This window comes from Mus musculus, chromosome 14 (assembly GCF_000001635.26).
Source record: "Mus musculus strain C57BL/6J chromosome 14, GRCm38.p6 C57BL/6J".
NCBI lineage: Eukaryota > Metazoa > Chordata > Mammalia > Rodentia > Muridae > Mus > Mus musculus.
The window spans coordinates 18,008,766-18,032,330 of NC_000080.6; the positions used below are offsets into that span (position 1 = coordinate 18,008,766).

At 43.8% G+C, this 23,565-nt stretch overlaps 1 protein-coding gene across 20 annotated transcripts in view; it reads left to right on the forward strand.

The window, feature by feature from the left end:
* Positions 1-23,565, forward strand: part of Thrb (thyroid hormone receptor beta) — a 380,873-nt gene that overhangs the window by 349,541 nt on the left and 7,767 nt on the right. For all 20 annotated transcript variants that reach the window (XM_011244739.3, XM_006517970.4, XM_011244741.3 and 17 more), the window contains 3 exons: positions 2,300-2,505; positions 17,872-18,018; positions 21,378-21,636. In XM_011244739.3, the coding sequence (XP_011243041.1) occupies positions 2,300-2,505; positions 17,872-18,018; positions 21,378-21,636 (612 nt within the window). The remainder of the gene's footprint in view (positions 1-2,299; positions 2,506-17,871; positions 18,019-21,377; positions 21,637-23,565) is intronic.

Sequence of the window (23,565 nt, forward strand, 5' to 3'; positions counted from 1 at the left end):
GAGGTTTTGGTTCAAGATCAACAAAGAAAGCAGGAATCCTTGTGGATAGAATCTGGCTCTCACACACCCTCCCTCCCCACATTCAGTCTTGCCATAGGTGAAAATCATTGGCTTTCTTCCTCCTAACTTATCAATTCCCAACTTCCAAAGCATCCAGATGATATGAGAAGGGGTAGTTAGATCATCCTGTGTGGGTTTGAAGCATGTAGCTTGGTCACTTCTCACACACAGGCTCCACATGCTGAGAGTCTTAGAGACCAGTCCTTGTGTTTTCAAAAGCAGAAATAAATTAACTTGGTAGACATCTTTGAGATGGAGTACTGCAGAAAACATCATGCTTAAGAACTTTTGAAGAATTCAAGTTTAAGGTTCCCACATGAGTCATATTGCTGTTGATAGCTTGTTGTATTTTTATCCAAAATAGATTTTTTAACTGGAACTCAATTTTCTCAGTGCCATAGCACATAGCACTGAGATTAACCCTGGAGTCTCTCCTCCTAACCCTGGGCCAGCGGTTTTCACTCCCTTTACACTCAGCCCCAAGCCTGACAGCCTATAAACCCAGTCCCTGAACACCCACATGGTGGAAGGAGAGAATGGACTCCCACAGGTGTCCACTCACAGGGCTGAGGGTATGCACATGGACACATGCATGCATCCACACACACACGCACACACACTTCAACAAATAAGTAAACAACAAGAAGGAAAAAAAAAAGGCAAACCTCCATGCCGGTGCCAGTCCTATCACTGACAAGGCATGTAACCCCCAGATTCCTGCCTGAGAAACCCCCACATACCTTACAGCTTTAGGCCCGGGATTCAGTCGATTCAGCTGCAATAGTGTGGCATACTGAAAGCCTTGAAGCAATGGAGCTTCAGTTTTGTGAGCCTTTAGGGGGTAAACCAAAGTTACCTCACAAGTTGCCTCGTCCATATTTCCCACATCTGAAGACTCTCATGTGACATGGGTGGCTGAATCCTGAAGAGATACTGCCGGAGGGCTTGTGAACTAACTGGACACCTTGCTTTTCTTCTCGCTATGTCCCTTTATACGGCACAAGGACAGTGTGCCTTCATTGCAGGAACCGAAAGCAGGAGTCCTGGGTCTTCCCCTGCCTCTACCATGAGCTTGATCTGACCTTAGAGAAGGCATAGTGTGGTCCATCCTCTGTGAAAAGAGACTGGACCTATCTGCAGTCATCTGAAGCCTGAGCCGTGTCTGCAGTGAAAACAAGAAGGCCTGAGTTCTAACCTCCAACACACATGTAAAAGCTGCAACGACCACATGTATTGGGTTACGGACTAGTACATTCTGTGGACTCACTAGCCAGGAACTTGGCCTAAATGGCAAGCTTCAGATTCAGTGACAGAGCCTTTCCCAAAAATGTGAGTGTGGATTGAGGAACACTCCTGGCATACTTCTCTGGCTTCCATGTGTGTACACAGAAGTTCACTACCACACACACACACACATACACACACAAAATAATAATTAATAATAATAATAATAATAATAATAACAATTAAGTAAAATAAAATAAAAGTAAATAAAGCCTGAGTCTCTCAATCTTACTACAAATCTAATGAAATAGTCTATTTGAAAACTAACCACAGAAAGATAGGTTTCTTGTTCCTTTTTGCACAAATGGTAAATATGACTATATTTACTGAACACTTACCATATTCACATTGCCATAGTGAATACCTTGTATGTGGGCATTATTGATCCCATCTGGGTAAAGGGAGGCATGAGAGCTCAGAGAACCGAACAAACTTGCTTAGGCGTCACGCAGCTAGAAGGTGCTGGTGTCAGGACTCAAACCCACATCTTTCTAGTCCAAGGCTCTTTATCTACCATGGAGGACAGACCAGGTACAAAGATTTGCAAAGATGTACCTGTAAGACTCAAGAGAATCAAAGGCAAATTACAGTCTGCCCTGAGGGAGCCAGGAAGAACCATTTTCCCTCCCATCACTACTCCAGAAGACTTCCTTAACAGGAAGCACAGGAGGCCCAGGGGTGAATGCAGATGGCTGTCCAACTGATTTCTCTGCTAGTGTGGTTTTAAGTCTCTCTGCTTTAGTCTGATTTCAGCCACTGCCTTCTGTAGAGCTGAGTTCCTAGTGCCCATGTCCTTTCCAAGCTCTGCTTTGGACACTTGGTCTGGACACTGGACTCATAGTGGGCTGTTTGCTATGCGAGGAAAAATGTGCCCCGTGTGACCTGAGGCTCAGAAACTATAATTTGCTCCAAGCTCTGGATTAGCAATGGGTCCTCTCACCTTTCTACTTTGCAGTGGTGCTGGATGACAGCAAGAGGCTAGCCAAGCGGAAGCTTATAGAGGAGAACCGTGAGAAGAGGCGGCGGGAAGAGCTACAGAAATCAATTGGGCACAAGCCAGAACCCACGGATGAGGAGTGGGAGCTCATCAAGACAGTCACTGAGGCCCACGTGGCCACCAATGCCCAGGGCAGCCACTGGAAGCAGAAGCGGAAATTCCTGGTAAGGCTTCTGACCAAGCTCACTATTTATGTAGCCTTTGTTTTCTGCCAAAGTTTAGAGTCCTCTGGACCCTCCTGACATGAGTCTCCTATTTTTGTGATGGGCAGTTGCAGCTCAGAGGGCTGGAACTGCAATGATGCCAATGAGGTTACAGAGGCTACTGGAGCAATATTCACTCACTGGAACCCAGAGCAGCTTCCTAGGCCTCCAACCTCAAGGTGAGGCCAGGGATGGAGCCTCTCCTCAGGAATGTCTGCTATCTGATGGCTTACCCTTCTCCCCCCTTCTGCCTTCAGACCTCCAGTGTTTATATTCAGCTATCTAGGCTTGTTCACGTGCCCCCTTCAGCAAAATCTCTAGGAGGAAGGGTCTCAGACCTCAGATTTAAGTTTTTATCTGCCAGAGTTCAAATGCTTGTCTAGGAATAAAAACTTGAGTTCAGAAGCCAGAGAAAATGGGCATAGTGATGGGGAAAGCAGAGAGACAAGGCAGACCTTTTCGGATCTGTGTGCACTTATTGGGTTTTAGAGTGCAACCCCTTCCCATCCATTTCTCATTTAGACTTCCTGGTGTTCTAAAGTTTCTGGAGTTGCTATCCCTGTTTTATAGATAGGCAATTCAATCCCAAGGCCATACATAAATGTCCCAGATGATATGGCAGTAAGTGACTAAGCCAGGCCCAAAGCCAGCATGCCCTCTGATTTCAAGTCTCTCTGCCCACCTCATTAAACAAACTTCCTGCCCAAGCCAGTGTCTAGCCACCTCAGAGACTGGATGTGCCTTCATAAAGGCTTTTGTGAGCACTTTGCTGGCCTGTGGATCTGTCTATACATCAGAGTTGCTTTCTTTAAACAAGGAGCTGTGGTGGTGAAATTGCCTGTACACCACAACAGTGACGTTATAATGGTGTTACACTTATAATCATAGTACTCAGAAACCCAAAGTAAGAAGGTTGCAAGTTCAAGGCCTGCTTGAGTTACCAGTCCAGCCCACGACACTTAACAAGATCTTGCCTCAAAAGTTAAAGCCAGAAAGAGCTGTCACACAGCTCAGTGGTATAGCATTTGCCTAGCCTGCATGAGATGCTGGGTCAGTACCCAGCACCATAAGTAACAATCACAAAAGGAAATTTTGAAAAGAAAGGGCTATGAATAATTTGCCTTTCCTACACCAAATTGTCTCATTATCAACATAAACAAATACTGTCATGTGCTACTTTAGAAAAGTCATCAAACACTGAAATGATGCTTATGCTGTGCCAGGTTCAAGTCTAAATGCTTTGCTCCCTAATCTTCAGACCCTATACCACCTCTATAGGTAGAATACCTCCATTTACAGGACAGAGAGATGTGGGAAACTTGTGGGGCTCCCACAGCTAGATTGTGCTAAGACATGGAGGAGCAGGTATAGCCAGTGCTGGGTCTGCCTGGGCTCCTTCTGCCCACCGCCCATGTAGCCTAACCCACCAAACTAAGAGAGGCCTTGGGAGGGTGGCATTCCACTACTTCACCCTGGTGTATCTGACTGGAAATTAAACTGCACTTATTCTGTATAATAGGCCAATTCCAATCCAATATATATGGACCATATCAGCACAGACTCCAGCATACCCACGGGCCTAAGTCTATCAAAGTGTACTCTTTCCTCAGAAGTGTGGGCCACTGCCAGGCCTGGTGCTGCATTCTAATTCTAAGTAGTCAACAAAAGTGGAAATCAAGCTGAATTCTGAGTCAGATGGAGGAGTCAGGGCCCATTCTGGACTCGTGGAGAATTTTATGCTTTCCCCACCTAGGAGAGGATGAATCTAATTAAGCCAGTTTCTGACATAACTAAAATACGTGTTTTAGAGTCTAAGGATTTAGTCTTTTAACTTATGTATATTTGTATATGTCTATGTGAGAATAAGTGTATGTGTACATGTGTCAAAAGCCAGCTCGACACCCAGGCTAAACTGAGATATGGTGTTGGTGATTGCGGTCATTGCTCATAGCAGCCAATGGTGGGAAGGGGCTCTGCTGATAGCAGCAGGAGATTTACAGGGTGATGGGAGTAAAACTTAATTATCTGGGGCCAGAACTCTCAGTAACTGGGCAAGAAACACTGAACTCTTTTAACTCTTAAGAGAAAGAAAAGGATAGAAAGTCATGCATACATTCACACACACACACACACACACACACACACACACACACACACTCTGCCGGGCCTGACAACCTGTTTCATCAATTTCACAAGTGCACACACATACATATATATATATATATATATATATATATATATATATACATATATGCCTACATATATATTTATGCATGTATATATACACAGTCAGACATGTATACATTATACATATTATACAGATAGACATATATACATATATACACATTTGGTGGATGGAGCAAAGTCCCAACAACCACACTTTATTTTTTTCTTTCAGCTTTTTTATAACTTCTTAGACAAAAGTTCTTAATAAAATTATGTCATAGCTAAAATGTCAAACAAGAGGGTGTTACAGAAGAATGTCAATTGCAAGTTCAAAGGATTGTTTCAGTCTGTAAGCTCTTAATAAGTTCAAAGCAACAGTTTCACATAGCCTTGTTTTATCATGGAGCACACCTGTCGATTCATCTTTGAACCTGACCTAGAATGTATTTTTTTCCTTGATCATTAACCTGTCTCAAGTCTATTTTTCTTTCTGGCACAGTCTATGTGCTTGTTGTGCATGAAAGCTCACCGCATTCCTTCTTACACAGCCCTTACCTACTATCCTAAGAGACCTGGGCACATTCTATTCTTGATTCTAACTTTATTATATCTTTCTGGCAAAACAACTAAAACCATCTCCTTAAACTTTTTATCAACTATTCTAACTTTCTAAAAAATATATGAATCAAATTAGGAATTCTATAAAGTCATTAATTTATCAAAATAGCATTAATACATGAAAGTACATCTTCATATTGATCTGCAGGAAGTTTGCCCAACAGAGTGGGTTAAAACTCAGGAAACAGTGGGCTCTGTCAGATGTAAGAGGGATACTGCAGTAGCAGGCTGATCAGAAGCAAGAAACAATCCTGGGGAAAAGTTTCTGGGCTCCATGCCTCTCCAGAGTGCACCCATCACAGCCATGCAAAATGATGGGCCATCTCTAGCAACTCGCTTGCCATAAGCTTTCCTGCATGACTCCTTCCATGCATGTATATTAGTGTAAGGATGAGTGTATGTGTGTGCACATATGCCTGTGTGGGAATATATTTATGTATGTATGTACATGTATGTCTGTGTGGAGATATGTGTATCCACGTGTGTCTGTGTGGTGATGTACACACATGTGCATGTGTCTGTATATGTCTATGTGAAGAGATGTATAGTTGTATGTGGGTACATGTGTGTCTACATGGGATGTGTCTTAGTTAGGGTTTTACCACTGTGAACAAACACCATGACCAAGGCAACTCTTGTAAAGACAACATTTACAGGGACAGGTTTACAGGTTCAGAGGTTCAGTCCTCAAGGCAGGAACATGGCAGCATCTAGGCAGGCATGGTACAGGCAGAGTTAAGAGTTCTACATCTTCATCTGAAGACTGATAGTAGGAGACTAACTTTCAGGCAGCTAAGATGAGAGTCTTAAGCCCACACTAACAGTGACACACCCACTCCAAGGCCACACCTCCAAATAGTGCTATTCTGTGTGTGTGTGTGTGTGTGTGTGTGTGTGTGTGTGTATGTGTGTGTGTGAATGTATGTCTGTGTGGGGATATATGTATGTGGATGCATGTGTATCTATGTGGGAGTACATGTATGCATGTGTGTCTGTGTGTGGGGGGGTATGTGTGTGTGTTTTTCTATATAGGGATATCTGTATGGGTGATTTCTGTGTGGATATATGTACGTGTTTGTATGTCTTTGTGAGAATATGTATGCATGTATGCATGTATGTCCAAATGGAGATATATGTGTGTATATGTATATGCATGCATGTCTGTGTGGGTATATGTATTTGTGTGAGCAGATCCTCCAGAGATCAGAAGGATAACACTCTTTTAAGTTAAGTGTATATGTATGCATGTATGTCTGTAGAGGGGTGTATGGTGCATATAGGTCTGTGTGAGGATATGAGTATATCAGATACCTCCAGAGACCAGAGGTGTCAGATCCTGCTGGAGCTAGAGTTACAGGTGGCTATGAATTACAGATAGTGCATGCTGGGAATTGAAATTGAGTCCTTTACAAGAGTCATATGCACTCTTAACCTGAACAATCTCTCCTGTCCAAGATCTATTTTTTTTTAAATCTAAGAAGCATCCACTAGAACTATAGAGGTATGTAGCTCAGTCACTAAAATGCTTGCTGAATAGACATGAGGGCCTGACTTTAGTCCCCAGCACTCAAATAAAGCTAAAGCCAGGCATAGTGGTACATACATGTAATCCCAACACTGGAGAAATGAAAACAGAGCCCAGATAACCAGCCAATCTAACATAATTAATGAGCTGTAGGTCAGTGAGAAATCCTGTCTTAAAAACATAAGATGGACAACTAAGAAATAATACCCACACTGATCTCTGGGGTTCATGACTTACATATGCAAGTATGCTTGTGCACCCACCCACACACACATACACACACACGAGAGGGGGGAAGGGAGAGAGGAAGGGAGGAAGGGAAGGGGGAGAGGAAGGGAGGAAGGGAAGGAGGGAGAGGTATTAATGATCAGATGCTTACTTTATGGGAATCACAAAGTAAGTCATATTCCTTATATAACAAGGGCAAGCAGTAAGGGATATCAAAGATAGTAAGTACGGTCAGTGTTGAATACAGGGAAGGTTGTAAACAGTATGAAATTACAGAGTTCTTGTGAGTGGAAGATGGGGAAAGACTTCATTCCTCTAACTAGAGCATTGAAAACAGAAAAGGGCAAAATATCAAGACATAAGAACCAGCCTTGATGTCTCACCTTCAAGGCTCCTAATAGTCTTCATGAATTTGATCATCCAAAGAAGAAAAGTGTGGCAAAGTGGCCTGCTGTTAGACTTCGGTCAGAGCAATGAGGTGATCTCTGCACTGATTTTCTTCAGGAAGTTGATGAAAGCAGCTATTATACCCAGCAGTGCAGTACAACATGACATGTGACATGTACCTTTTATAGATCCCTGATATGTTCAAGAAAGTGTCCAGATTGATCGGGATCCTTCTCTATCCCATCTTACTCTTTACATCTTACATCTTTGTGCCTAGATCACCCCTGTGCCATCATGGAACTAGGGCAACCCAGGTCCACTAAGCACTAGTTCTCCAGTGCTTATGGGTGAAACTCTCAAAAGCATATCTAGGAATAGCTACCACTACACAATACTCCTCAGTATACACAGGCCCTGTCTCCTATAGAAAGAACCTTCTTCCCTCTCCTTGAAAATGGCTGTACCGTGACTACTTTAAAAAGAGGATTTTAGCAGAAGAGATGTTTAAGTGACTTCTTAGTTTCTTCTTAGTCATAAGAAACTTTTCAGGTGCTGGGACAGTAGCTTTGTGGTAGAGAGCTTATGCAAATGCATGAGGTTCTTGGTTCCACCGCCTCGAGCACGTGGGCACAGGAGAAATTTTTCCTGAACACAACACCAATAGCTTATGCTCTAAGATCGAGAATTGACAAATAGTGCCTCATAAAATTGAAAAGCTTCTGTAAGGCAAAGGACACTGTCAATAGGAGAAAAATGGCAACCAATAGATTGGGAAAAGATCTTTACCAATCCTACATCTGATAGAGGGCTAATATCCAATATATACAAAGAACTCAAGAAATTAGACTCCATGAAAACAAATAACCCTATTAAAAATGGGGTACAGAGCTAAACAAAGAATTCTCAACTGAGGAATACCGGATGGCTGAGAAGCACCTAAAGAAATGTTCAACATCCTTAATCATCTGGGAAATGCAAATCAAAACAACCCTGAGATTCCACCTCACACCAGTCAGAATGGCTAAGATTAAAAAAAAAAAAAAAAAAAAAAAAACAGGTAACAGCAGATGCTAGCAAGGATGTGGAGAAAGAGGAACACTTCTCCATTTCTGTTGGGATTGCAAGCTGGTACAACCACTCTGGAAATCAGTTTGGCAGTTCCTCAGAAAATTAGATATCACACTACCTGAGGACCCAGCTATACTACTCCTGAGCATATACCCAGAGGATGCCCCAGTACAGGGGATTGCCAGGGCCAGGAAGTAGGAGTGGGTGGGTTGGGGAGCAGGGTGGGGGGAGGGTATAGGGGATTTGGGGGATAGCATTTGGAATGTAAATGAAGAAAATATCTAATAAAAGTTTTAAAAAATTTTTTAAAAAGACAATATAACCCTGAATGAGGTAATCCAATCACAAAAGAACACACATGGTATTCACTCACTGATAAATGGATATTAGCCCAGAAGCTCAGAATACAATTCACAAACCACATGAAGCTCAAGAAGAAAGAAGACCAAAGTGTGGATACTTGGGACCTCCTTAGAAGGGGAAACAAAAATACCCATGGGAAGATATATAGAAACAAAGTGTGGTACAGAGACTTGAGGAAAGGCCAACCAGAGATTGTCCCACCTAGGGATCCCAGACATTATTGCAAATGCCAACAAGAGCTAGCTGACAGGAGCTTGATAAAGCTGTCTCCTGAGATGCTCTGCCAGTGCCTGACAAATACAGAAGTGGATTCTCTCAGCCAACCATTGGACTGAGCACAGGGTCCCCAATGGGGGATCTAGAGAAAGGACCCAAGAAGCTGAAAGGGATTCCAGCTCCCTAGGAGGAGCAACAATATGAACTAACCAGTAACCCCAGAGCTTCCAGGGACTAAACCACCAACCAAACACATGGAGAGACCTAGGGCTCCAGCTGCATATGTAGCAGAGGATGGTCTTGTCAAACATCAATGAGAGGAGAGGCTCTTGGTCCTATTAAGGATTGATGCCCCAGTGTAGGGGAATGCCAGAACAGGGAAGTGGGAGTGGTTGGGTTGGTGAGCAGGGGGAGTGGGGATGGGATAGGGGATTTTCAGAGGGAAAAAGAGGAAAGGGGATAACATTTGAAATGTGAATAAAGAAAATATCTAATTTTTAAAAAAGGAGAAAAAATGCTTTGAAACTCCAACTTGAGACTTGTGTCTCTTAAAGGAGGAAAGTATGTCGTCAACAGCATTACTCTCATAATCACCATCATCATCATCATCCTTGTAATCCTCCCCTCCTCTCCCTCCTCTTCTTCTTCTTCCTCCTCCTCCTCTCCCTCCTCTTCTTCCTCCTCCTCATCTTCCTCCTCCTCCCTCCTCTTCTTCCTCCTCCTCTTCCTCCTCCTCCTCCTCTCCCTCCTCTTCTTCTTCCTCCTCTTCCTCCTCCTCCTCCTCTCCCTCCTCTTCTTCTTCCTCCTCTTCCTCCTCCTCCTCCTCTCCCTCCTCTTCCTCCTCCTCCTCTCCCTCCTCTTCTTCTTCCTCCTCCTCTTCCTCCTCCTCCTCCTTCATCACCATGTAAGAAGCTGGGGATGCCATCTTGCATCTATAACCCCAGCTCTAGGAAGCTGAGTGGTAACACAATGGTTAAGCACTTTATGTGAGACCCTAGGTTCAATCCCCACTACCATAAAGAAAGAAAAATCAAAAGAACCCTTAGCTATGCCACTAACCCCCACCATACCAAGAAAGAATTTTAAAGTTGTCATGTTAAGTTGCAGTGTTTTAAAGTAATTTGTTACACAGCAATGGCTAACCAAAATGGAACTCAATAAATTTTGAAGTTGAACATGTAGCTCTACTGTTACATCCTCAGAGACAGTGCAGTCAAACACTGAACCACAGTCAGTTTTCATGTTTACAAATGAGTTCTGGTGCTCAGAGTGGAAACCACACTCTTTTGAGCAGTGAATTATTTCTACAAGAATGCCAAGAAATCTTACTTTAAAACACCATAGCTAACGCTTCTGTCTAGTTAGCCTTAACTGCCAGCTTAACACAGCCTGGAGAACCTGAAGAGAGAAGCCTCAGTTGAGGAATTATCCAGATCAGATTGACTTGTGACTTATGTGACAATTCTGTAAAGAATTGTGTTGATATAAGAAGGGACTGTCTAATATGGGCTGCGCTTGAATTCTTGCCCTGGTACCCTTTAATAAGAGGCTATGACAAGGAAGGTATAAGCTAAATTAGCTTTTTCCTCCCCTAAGTTGCTTTTGGTGGGATTGTTTTATCACAACAACAGAAAGCAAACTAGAACACTATACATGTACCAAAAGTTTTCCATAATTATGAACTTTCCATAGTCAAAGGGACCTTTTAGGGTTTATATTTCCTACATGGCTGATGTATTTAGAACACTGCATACGAATTCATTAATTTTTATGTTCTAATGTCCCAACTTGTTCTTGAAAAAATGTGACAGGCTTGTGACCTTAATAGTGCAGTAGCCATGAGGGCTAAGACTCATGCTGTCACGGAAGCTGCAGCTATCCTTTGATTAGGGGTGAGTATCTGGTCCCCAAAAGGAGCTCCTTCATCATTTATCCCTTAAGGTCAGGATCCAGCCAAGTCAGGAAAAGCGATGGTGGTTTCATCTGCTTCCCAGACTTGTGCTTCCTTCTGAGAAAATGAGTGTTTGGCAAGTGAGGAACGTTTGCAAGATCCATAATGAGCCTAAAGCCATGTGTCAAGTCACGCACAAAGCATGAAAATCATGTTCTTTCCATGATATTCTTCAATCTACTTCAGTCACTGAGGTAACAGAAGTGTTTTCAACACTGAAGACACTGTTATGAAGGCAGAATCAGACTGAGGAGGCAGGCTCGTTTCTACCCTCTCCCAGGGAGGCAGAAAGACAATGGCACAAAATCCATGCCCACTGCGGTGAGCTGTGTACATCATTATCTGGGGACACAGCGCATCTGTTCTCCTCCCTGGTTCATTACAAAGGTGTAGCTGGCAAACTTTCTGTACAAAGATGAAATGTGGCCTTTCAAGTCAGGGCACATCTGCCCTATTTCTACCCCTGCCGAGTCACTGCCTGATGACCACATTCTCAGCTGAGACAGTGTCAGACGGGGCACACACAGACTGAAGGATCAGATAGGTCCATGTGTGGTCTGTGAGGTGAGGTCAGGGCACAATCAGAAACTTCAGAAACAAGCAGGAGAGCCTAGCTTCAGGAGCAGACACTGAAGCCAGACTACCTGGCTCTAATCCTTCCTAATTGTGTAAGCTTGAGTTAGTTATTTCTTTCCCTCTCTGGTCATTTGCCCTGTGTCCACCTCAGGTGGGGTAAAACTAATCAGTGGAATGGACACAGAGGTGCCTGGCATCTTGTGCTCCAGGCATCTTCCCTACACTGTACAACTCTCATCTTACCTCATTCATCCCAGAACGAGTAAGCCTGGAGTCAGGTCCAAGGCACCGGGGCCCTGAGAGTGTCCTACATTGTTTTCCAATGGTGTGAGCATACAATGTGCTGAACAGAGAGAAGAACTCATCCACCTGGTTGAATGCCACTCTGCCAGTGCCAAGGAGCTGCCAGACTAAGCCAAGATGTCCTTGGCTTTCACCCGTCCATTTGCAACAAGGCCAACTGGCCACATTTCCTACTTATCTGAAACAATGCTAAGGAAACTTCAACCCAGAGAGCCAGCTGGCAGAGGTCTGTGTAACTTCAGCCTCCCCAGTGCTGAATGGAGACAGATGCCACACTTGTACACACACCTGAACCCCATTTCATACCTCTCTGTCCCTAGTGCCCAGAGGAGCTAGGGAGCTGGGAGTTCCAGTGCATCTTCATAGGGTCTCCACTTCTGGATGTTTTACAGTGAGCCCATAGTCCAGCCCACCTCAACCTGCCACAGCAGCTTCTCCTTGCTCATCCCTTCCCAAACCAAACAGCCATACACTTCATCTAGCCTCTGTCCTCACTGTAGCCCTTCAGTGAACATTGTTCTGTATTTAGAAGATGTTTTTGTCCTCCTGTGGTCCATGGGACTGAAAATGATGCTTCTCTGCCAGGCTTTACCCACCTGGGTCTCTTTCCTGTCCTCAGAACTTTGCACTGCTATATCAGTAACTCTTCTTGATATTTTGGCCAAATCCTTGACAAGGACAGTTTCAAGAAAGGAAGATTTATTCTGGATTACAGTTCGAGAAAAATTGTCCCCCATGGCCATACTAGCTAGGGTTATTTTTGCAGTAAAATACCATGACCAAAGCAACTTGGGGAGGAAAGGGTTTATTTCATCTTATACTTTCAGGTAAGAGTTCATCACTGAGGAAGTCAGGACAGGAACTCATGCAGAGCAGGAACCTGAGGGAGCTGATGTAGAGGCCATGGACAGATGCTGCCTACTGGCTTGCTCCCTATGCTCAGCTTACTTTCTTACAAAACCCAGGACCACCAGCCCAGGGATAGACACCTGAAATGAGTTGGGCCCCTCCCCATCAATCATTAATTTAAAAAAGTACCTTGCCAGATCATACAGAGGCATGTCCTTAGGTGAGGTTTCCTCCTTTCCCAGCTTGTGTCAATTTGATGTAAAAACTAGCCATCATAATGGCCAAGAAGGCACGACAGTAGGAGCAGGAGGCAGCTGGCAGCCACACTCAGGAAGTTGCAAAGAGACAGGAAGTGGAAGCTTGACTATAAACCTGGTAGATTACCTGCCAGTGACCTACTTGCTCCAGTCACACTCCACTTCCTGAAGGTTACATAACTTTCTCAAACAGCACCCCAGGGAGTGTGGAGTATGTGAAACCATGAGGAACACTTCCCATTCAAAATAGAACTACTGGCTTCTTCCTTGCCTTGAATGTTTCTTCTTCAACTCCATGAACGGCTGTCTCTTTGACATTCTTCAGTCCAAAGCCTTGACTACTTTGCTTGTCACCAGGACCTTGGTGCCCCCTGTCTCCTGACCATGGTGGACATGTCATCTCCAGGCTTATCACAAACCATAGTTCTTCAGTGAATTTCTTTTTCTTGCCTATCATCCCTTACCATGAGGCAGTTTATCTTATGAGAGACATTGTTCACTGCTGTAATCTCAGCATCAAGAGTGAAATCTGGCCTATAGTATTTACTGGATATGTGCTGGCAAGGTCATGTATGAACAAGAAAGTGGTCTGCCCTACTTCATCCAAAGGCCTGGTGCACATCAGGCAGAAACACAAAGGCTTTGTCCTTTCCCTTTGAGAAGGCTCTATCTTTGATAAGTGCCTATTTAACTATGAAAAATAAGAGTAAGAGATGTTCAGTGCCATAAAAGTGACCCCTACTGGCCACTATGAGTATGCAGAGAAGATCAACATCAGTTCAGATGAGGTCATCTAGCAAAATGTCTAGGAGTAGACAGAATTCAGTGAGCAGAGACAACAGACTGAAGTAGGGACTTCAGAGGAATGAAAGATCCAGAGAGAGAGATGCAGTAGAAAAGAGAGGCAATCTGTGGGATAAAGGTGGTAAGGTCAGATATGCTAAGCCAGGTGGGTCATTGAGGGCTTAGAGGACAGAAGTCAATGCTATTGCTGGAATGCCCTCTGAGCAAGCTAAGGCAGCTAAGCAGGCCCTCTCTCCACAGGTAAACACAAGCTGATGCTGGAGCTTGGTATCAGGGCACAGTTACATACTGGGCATAGGATCCTTAGTACCCAAGACAACTAGTCACAGTAAGCTAACAGATTCATCACGAACCCAGGAATGTGCAGTCCTTATGGGTAAAAATCTACAGGGAAGCCACATAGGTGTTTGCATTCTGCTGTCTCATTTCTCTGTACCAGGAGGCAGCTCACCTCCTCACACATTCTTCTTCTTTTCCCTAGTACCCGAGGTCCATTATGGAAACAAACTCTAATGATACAACAGCATGCTTTTTTTTCTACTCTGCTGTTTATTTCCCTTCAGAAAAGCCTGTGAAGTTACATCTAAGCTGTAATTTTATCGTTACCATATTCCCTTGCATGATTTTCCTCAGTCTTTCAAATCATTGGTCACAGGAAGTGAGTGCCCTGCTTTTCTACTAGCAGATGAAATGGAAACTGGTAGTCTGAAGCATTGTCCAGGACACTGGGCTGACCATTTCGATAGTCAGATTAGACCTACCCAGTGGATGTTTGAATGTTTGGGTGCTGGGGAGATGTTCAGTTGGTAAAGTGCTTGCTATGCAAGCATGAGTATCTGGGATTAGGTCTCCAGCACAACACATAGGCAGAGTATATTCCTGAAATCCCAGCATTAGGAAGACAGAGATATTCAGATCCCTGGAGCTCACTGGATAGGCCGGCTAGCTGAATCAGTGAGTTCCACATTGAGTGAGAGACCTTGTCTCAAAACATAATCTTGGTCCTTTCAGCAAAATCTTGCTGGCATATGCAATAGTGTCTGCATTTGGTGGCTGACTATGGAATGGACTCCCGGGTGGGGCAGTCTTTGGATGGTCCATCCTTTCATCTTAGCTCCAAACTTTGTCTCTGCAACTCCTTCCATGGGTATTTTATTCTTGTAAGGCTATGCCAGTGCCTGGCAAATACAGAAGTGGATGCTCACAGTCATCTATAGGATGGATAACAGGGCCCCCAATGGAGGAGCTAGAGAAAGTATACAAGGAGCTGAAGGGGTCTGCAACCCTATAGGTGGAACAACAATATGAACTAATCAGTACGCCCCAAAGCTCGTGTCTCTAGCTGCATATGTAGCAGAAGATGGCCTGGTCGGCCATCACTGGGAAGAGAGGACCCTTGGTCTTGCAAACTTTATATTCCCCAGTACAGGGGAATGCCAGGGCTAAGAAATGGGAGTGAGTGGGTAGTGGAGCTGGGCGGGGGGGGGGGGGGTATAGGGGACTTTTGGGATAGCATTTGAAATGTAAATGAAGAAAATATCTAATAAAAAATTAAAAAAAAACATAATCTGGGAATAAAAAGATGACTCAGCAGTTAAGAACACTGGCAGATCTTCCAGGGAGACCTAGGCTCAATTCCCAGCACCCACGTGGTATCTTAAAACCATCTGTAACTCCAGTTCCTAGGGATCTAATGTCTTATTCTGGTTTCCACGGCCACCAGACATATATATGGTGCACATGCACACACACACACACACACACACACACAAACATATGCACATATAATGTATGCATGTAGGTAAAATATCTGTAAACATAAAATAAAAATAAATACATTTTTAAAATAAACTAAAATTTATTAATGAGCAGCAGTATCTAGAAAGAAACTGAAGAAGGCACCTGATGTCAACCCTGGCTTCTACATGCACACATATGACATGACATATACCAATGCATATGTACACACATAGGAACACATATATACTCTACATATATTCGATAAATTTAACGCAAAACTCCCTACCTTGTCAATATATGGCCATGTTTATTTAGCAGCTGACCTTCCTTCCTAACAGGCTTGTGAAGAAGACGGGAGGCAAGAGCAGCCTCCTTTTCAGGGGAAGAAGAAAATATACAAGCCAACAAGGATATTCTCTAGATGCAGGAATCCAAAATAGGGTTGACATTCATTTTTCCTTAGCTCAGGCAATGACAGAAAGTGGAACAGGAATTGTATTCATCATTAGTCTATCTATCAGATCTGTGTCTAGAAAAGCCATGTCACTGGTTACCTCAAATGCCCCCATTCACCACAAAAACATGACAGAACCCAGATCTGTCCATTCACTATCCCCAAAACAAGAAACAGCGACGATGACAAAACCAGATGGTCCTATAGGTAATTTCAACAAGGATGGCACTGCTCACATTTGCTGTGAACACACACATCCTTGAAATACTCCCCAAGGTTTGCAGGGCCTGGCTGCTCCTGTGGCTCCTGATACACAGGCAACTTGAGGATAAGAATTATCTGCTGTCCTATGAGGTGTAACCACTGACAGAGTGTAGGGAGAAAGATGGTTGCTGCTGCAGTGCTCCAAGCTGAATTTGCTCAGTGACATCCTGGCATCCTCAGAGTGGCTCCAGACTACCAGTGGCAGCACATCCCACAACATCTGTGGAAAGACAGATCCTCTAGTTCCACCTGGTTCTAGGTTCAGACCCAATAGGTGAAGCCTAGAAATCTGGAATACAGTGAAGTTTGGGGCCACAGTGTCTTATGTTCCACCTACCACTCTCACTCCCCACTCCCCACTCCCACCGCTGGGTGTTTGGAGAAACCAGGTCTTCTTCACATAGTATTAGACAAAGATGGCTGCCATCCCACACCCATGAGTCTCTGGTGTTTTGGGTGGCATCCACAACACCTAGAGGATGCTTGAAGACACCACGTGTTTCCAGGTGTCAGAAGGTGAACGGGTGTTACAGACATGCTTCCCTTTCCTGCTTTCGGACTTATTCAAAGGCCTAGACTGCTGTGAGCAACATGGGATAGAGAAGTCGAGGCTGACATCCATGTGCTGTTAAGCCATGTGTATCATGTATTATGTTAATATATGTTAATGCATGGTATCACAAAGACAAGAATGGGCAGTAAAGAGGCTTGTTCTCATGGAAAATATAGAAACAGCACAAAATAACCCTAGTGGAGAATGCTCACTGAAGACAGGTGGCTTGTGGATATGGGAAGTCTACCATGCACAAATCACTTAAGGCTGGGCTAAAACCATGCTTCTGAATAATCAGGTCCAAAAAGGACTGAGAACATCCCCCAAGTGATAACCATTTCACTGTCCACTCTTCCCAGTGCAGTTGTGGATTGTCTTCGAGCAAGTAAACAGCAAAGAACTCTGGGGACATAAAAGATAAGCGGATGTCCCACCTGCCCTAATGTTTGCCCTGTTTGTACAACTGAGTTTCCTGCAGGGAGCTGAGAGATTGTCACCCTCAATGCTCAGCAGAGAACACCTCAAACTGGAGTTCACATTTAGAAGCCCGAGGGCTTGTTAGGGCTCACCAGCTGTGTGCCTCCATTACTGTCCATGTGTCCATTACTTTCCCAACACACATCCCAGAACACACAGTGCTCTGAATGTGCCCACCAGTGACCTAGAATTCTTACTACAGGCCTAAATATGACCCTTGTGCCAGCAACATATACCTATCTCTCTTTCTTCCCCGCCTCCCTCCCTCCCTCCCTTCCTCTTCCCACTTCTTCTTTTCATCAACAATCCTATGAGCATTATCCCTTGTGGGGGGTGGGGATAGGGGTATTAAAGCAATGGCCAACGTATACACATTTGGTCAAAGCCGTAATTGATGTGAAAATTATCCACTTTGTCAACACACAGGGGCAACCAGAAGAAACAGTCCTTTAGCCCTACCATATGATGGCTGTAATAAACCTAGGTTTCTTCAGCTTTGCTGAAATTGTTCTCACTTCTCCTCTTCAGCCAGAAGACATTGGACAAGCACCCATCGTGAATGCCCCAGAAGGTGGCAAGGTTGACCTGGAAGCCTTCAGTCATTTTACAAAAATCATCACACCAGCAATTACCAGAGTGGTGGATTTTGCCAAAAAGTTGCCCATGTTTTGTGAGGTAAGGACATGGCTCTTCTGTCTGGGTCACTTTTCTTTATAGCTCCATTTCCAAGAGTGCAGGGTATTGTTTAACAGCAATCAGGAGAACTCCATGCTAGGAAAGCAGAGTTGGTACAAAGTGAGAATGTCTGCCAGGGCTGCAGCTCAGTGGGAGAGCACTTGCCTTGTATGTCTGACCTTGGATCTATTCCCAGTACTGTCAAAAGAAAAGGTCTGGTTCCCCAATTGTGCCTTCTCTCTACAGCCATTGCTGGGTGGGGGACAAAACTAGCTTATTTGCTAATTTTAGCAAAAAAATTATTAGCAAAATTGCTGCAGTTTGAGCTTACATCAATAGCCCTTCTACAGAATATCCCAGAGATGGCTATGTGATCAGTTCTTAATGGAGAAGAATTGAAGCCAAATGGCCCTCACAGCAAGACTCTCGCTGTCTCTGTGGGGATCTCTTCTTCCCTAGGAGCTTGATCTCTCTGGAGCCTGGAAAGCTCACCCAACAGAGCCCATGCTTTCCCTCAAAGATACTTCCTCCCTCTCTTAGCACATGTTTCATCTCACCTCAGCTTACATCCTGTATCACTTTGACAGTGCTATCCTATAGCAGGTGAGAACAGAGCCACTACAGGGAATGCGCAAGAATCCTGGACATGACTGTCTGACCTGAGTCATGTCATCTTTGAGATTTACACTGGTGTCTCTTTAAAGCAGTTGGCATGTTCAGATAGGAGCATACAAATAGAGTGTTGTCCTTCTGCCCTACCTGAGTGACAAACACTGCACACATCTTAGCTACTGATGCTGTTATTTCTTCTCTTTGTCTTTCTGGAACATTCCAAGTAGGGTAGGCCAGCTCCAGCAATTCCCCTGTCTCTTCCTCCCCTGCCCTAGGATTACAAGTTGCTACTACCACCACCACACCTGGCTTTAGAAAGTAAAAACCCATGGATTTTGGGAACAGGGTCAGGTTCAAGCAGCATATCCTGACTATGCTGTCTTCCGGGCTCAAGTTCATCATGACATTTCCATCTTGCCTCTGACTTTCTGAATCTAATAGGGCTGATGGTATCCTCTGTGGAACATCTATCTCCCTTTGCAAAATTCCATCAGGTGTCAGACCATTGCTCTCACACCTTCAAGGAAGCCCAGAGAGTTAGCATATAGATACAGTACAGACTGTAGTGAACCTCTTCTATAAGCTTTGAGAGTAGTGTATAGTTCTTCCTCAGCTGAGAGAACCAAGTCTCCTTGTCTAGGATGAGCATCTGCTGCCTTAACTGCCAGCTCATCTGTGCTGTGAGTTTACAGTAAGGACAGCCCAGCTGCAATGAGGGTGAATCAGATACTGGAGGGGGAAATGTCTTATTGCTTACTTTTGAGCATCCATAGAATCCATACCCAGAAGAACAGAGCAGTAGCCTAAGGATAGGAACTGAGACGGAGAAAACACTTTCTTCCTTCTGACTTCTAATATTTTTAATTAATATTTATGATCATTCTAGATGATGAACAAATAGTACCATTTCTAATTTCCTTCCTATTGTTTGGGCAAACTTAGCCAAAAGTAATTTGGGGGAAGAAAGGGATTATTTGACTTACACTTCTAGGTCTGCTGAATGATTCTTCTCCAGAGTGGGATCAGCAGTGTGTGAGCATTACCTGGGATCTTGGGTGACAGTAAGGATGAGAGCCACATAGAATCCTAGAGGAGCTGGAACAGGTGCCTTTCTGTCCTCCCTGCTGTCTGTAACCTAGCTCAGCCTTCCTCCTTCCAACTCCCTCTTAAGTCAGGCATCTAAGGATATAATTAAAACAAGTCAGGACTTAAACAAAAGCAAATCTTTAATGCGTTATCAAATAGAATCATTAGACATAGAAGCCTGTTTCTCATAGAGAAATAAAAAGTTTAAGGTTGAACTTTGAATAGGCTGACTACTGAACAGAAGTAGACTTCTCAGTGTCTTCCAGCAGGATTGCTTTTAGTTGCATAAAGTAACCTAAACTGGACTAGTCCAGAGTCCCCACCTCCAAAAAGAAGCTACAACAGTTTCAGGGAAGACTTAGACATTATGTACAATTTACATAGTCTTGCATGGTTTACGTATTGAGATGTGTTGGCCTTGAATTGTGATAGAGATAGTTTCAAATCCCAGCCTTACCTACAAAATATCCCTATGCCAGGCATACTAGCACACTGAAGTCTGAGTGCTTGTTTATCACATGTGTGAATGAAACTGGAATTCAAATGTTTACCTAACTGTGAAGTTCAACTGAGATGACTGTAAATTTTGACAAGAAACAGAAGATGTAACAGTCATTCAGACCCATTCAAATGACATCAATATTGAATTCTTGAACTTTTTCTCCAACCCCAGAAAATAATTTTCTATTTTTACTATTTTGCCACACAGAGTTCTGTTGTAAAGTTTTATTAGCCCATTGTCATAAAACCTAAATAGCATGGTGACCAAATAAGCTTTAAATGACCCTGAAATCTGAGCAGAAAGAGCTAGCTTGTCCATTGACTCTGGTATCTAGGTCACCAAATATAGAAACCTGGAAGCCAGGACACTGGATTCTGGCTTCACCTCTGCCCTGGATTTGCTGGTTGACAACGAGCAAAGCTTGTACTGCCTTAGTCACTTGCATCTGGCACCTTCTAAGGAAGTTTTGTACTTCCTGAAAAGCTCAGCTGCCCACTGACCAGCAGAGCTACACACAATAAAAGAAGATGAGTCTTGAACTCTGCTCAGCCGCACTTTCAAGTAAAACTCAGAATGAAGGGCTGACTGATGGAGACTTCTGCATTACTATAATACCAGTTGAAGACCTGTGCTAAAAGAAATGTAAACTGCTGAAATTAACCAGCCTGGAGATTTAAAAACAGTGATTGAGGGGGCTGGAGAGATGGTTCAGCAGTTAAGAGCACTGGCTGTTCTCCCAGAGAACCCAGCACCAACATGCAGCTCACAACCACCCACCCATACCTCTAGTTCTAAGGATCCAATGACCTCTTTGGGTGCATAGACATGTGTGCAGTCAAAACAGTCATAAACATTTTTTTAAGTAGTTGTAGTCTGAGCATGTTATTATATACCTGTAGCTCCTGCATTTGTGAGGCAGAGGCAGATTCCCACTACTTTAAGTCCAGCTTAGTCTGCATAGTGAATTCCAACCCAGGCAGAACTACATAGATTGTCTCAGAACAAACATGGCTGTAAGTGTCCCTCCAGGTAGAGAATGAGAGTAAGGACCTCAGGGGATACAGACCTAGGTTGGCCACCAAGGCTCTGTGGTTGCTTTTCCAACACCCTAGCTGGCACTCATCCTCTGTTCTGTGCTTATGTGTCTGCTTCTTTTCAGCTGCCATGTGAAGACCAGATCATCCTCCTCAAAGGCTGCTGCATGGAGATCATGTCCCTTCGAGCTGCTGTGCGCTATGACCCAGACAGCGAGACTCTAACTTTGAATGGGGAAATGGCAGTGACACGAGGCCAGCTGAAAAATGGGGGCCTTGGGGTGGTTTCAGATGCCATCTTTGACCTGGGCATGTCTCTGTCATCTTTCAACCTGGATGACACTGAAGTCGCCCTGCTTCAGGCCGTCCTGCTAATGTCTTCAGGTGAGTGTGCTGAGATTCTCAAGGGTGTGAGAAGAGCTTCTTGGGGTGGGGGTGGGGGGCCTAGTGCTAATTCACATCACTTAATGGGTTGTCTGTCTCCCTTTAGTTTCTGAGAAACTTATCTGGCTCTCTTGCATCCAGAAACTAGAAGGGTCAATTGACAGAGAGCTGAATGAGGGGTTATCTAGGGTCTGAGGCTCTATAGCTCTGACTAGCTTGGAACTCATTGCATAGACCACACTGGCCTCTAACTCAGGTGCTCTTTGAAATTGTTTGTGGAAACACTTATATCTGAGGCATTTCAGAAGTGTGTGTTGCCTTGGCCTTCGATTCTGACAGAGCTAGCTAGCTACATGTCCCAGCCTCACTTGTAGAATATTTGTATTAAGTCCCAGCCAGCATCTTACCGTTCAGCTGCCTAAATTTACATATCTCCAGATAAAGTTGAAATTAAAATATTTATCTCACTGTATTTTTGTGAAGACTGACTAAGGTAACTAAGTCTTGGTATGATGCCCAATTTGGATAGGGGAAGGTGGGCAGGGGTAGCTGAAGCCCTGTGAAATGATCCCATTTGCAGATAGTTCATCAACCCCTGCCTGTTTGTGCCTTTGCAGATGCTAGGTATAGATGTGAGAGATAGTGCCATCCTATGGATCACTTGGCTCAAGTTTTAGTTTCCTCTTACTGAACAGCACACCAACCCAAAACTGGCTTAAGGCATCTGAGACTGCCAAAGCTAGAGCTGAACATGGCTGCAGAGGTTGCTCCCAGCAGCCTTTCCTCTGAAAGAATACTCAGACCCTTACATGGCTGCCAGGTTCCAAGAGGGAGGGCTTCAAGCATGTGAAAACAAAAGCTGACCAGACTTAAATCCACGGCCACATTCTATTGACCAACTAGCTCCAGCTCCAGCCCACTCAACAGTGACCTCACCAGTCACCCACCAGGGAGGACATGATGTTGTCTTTAACCTACCACCATCTTTTTAACCAATATCTATCAGAACTCTAGCTCCCAACAGTGGAGGTTTAATGACAGAGCTGATCCATCCTCTTTTTATTTACATCATAATAAATAATTGCAAAGCACACTGTATTGTTTAAGGGCATTTAGTCTTAAAATACAGAAAATTGATTCAGGCTCTCCTCTTCATTTCAGAACAGGTTAGGTTTTTATTTCTTTAGCACTTGTCATTTTCTGACACCATCAGCTAGTTACACTTAGAGGTCATAGATATGTCAAGCCAGTGTTCAGGAGGCTCCAAAACTATTTACCAGGTATGTGGCCAAACGTCCACAAAACCTGAGTCACAGATATCTTCAGAGTTCTTTACTGAGCTGAAACTTTCTAAGTATTTTTAAATTGATCTAGAAATTCATTTCCTACATAAAATTTAGATATGGCAGATATTTTTAAAGCAGTAATATTTAAAATTATGTTTGTGGAAAATTTCAAATGTAGACAGAATGGCACACTGAACTCTTTGGGTGACTTTGGAAAGACTCCAGGGGGTTCCATTTTCCCAATACCTACTGTTCTCACCCTGGTGTAACACCCTCCCTATGACTTGCTTTTAACCAATAGAACCAACATATTCGCTGTTACCTCATGAGATTCTATATGTAACATAAAATTATTGCAACCAGACTTATTCTATCAGGGCCTTGGGGACTTTGAGAGATTGACACGCAGGTGGAGAAAGTTCTCACAGTGGGGGAACTGCACAGCTGGTATCCAGGCTAGAACCAGTGGTCACGTGACCCTGAGTGTTTTAGGGAAGAGAGAGTCCTCAGGGGAATATGATTTGGTGCCTCTCTAAGGGCCACCTTTGTGATACAGCCTCTCTAAATTAAAATAGAAATTGAACATATGTGGGAATCAAAGTCATGGAGGGAATGAAAGCAAGTTTTAGCTAAGTCATTATTG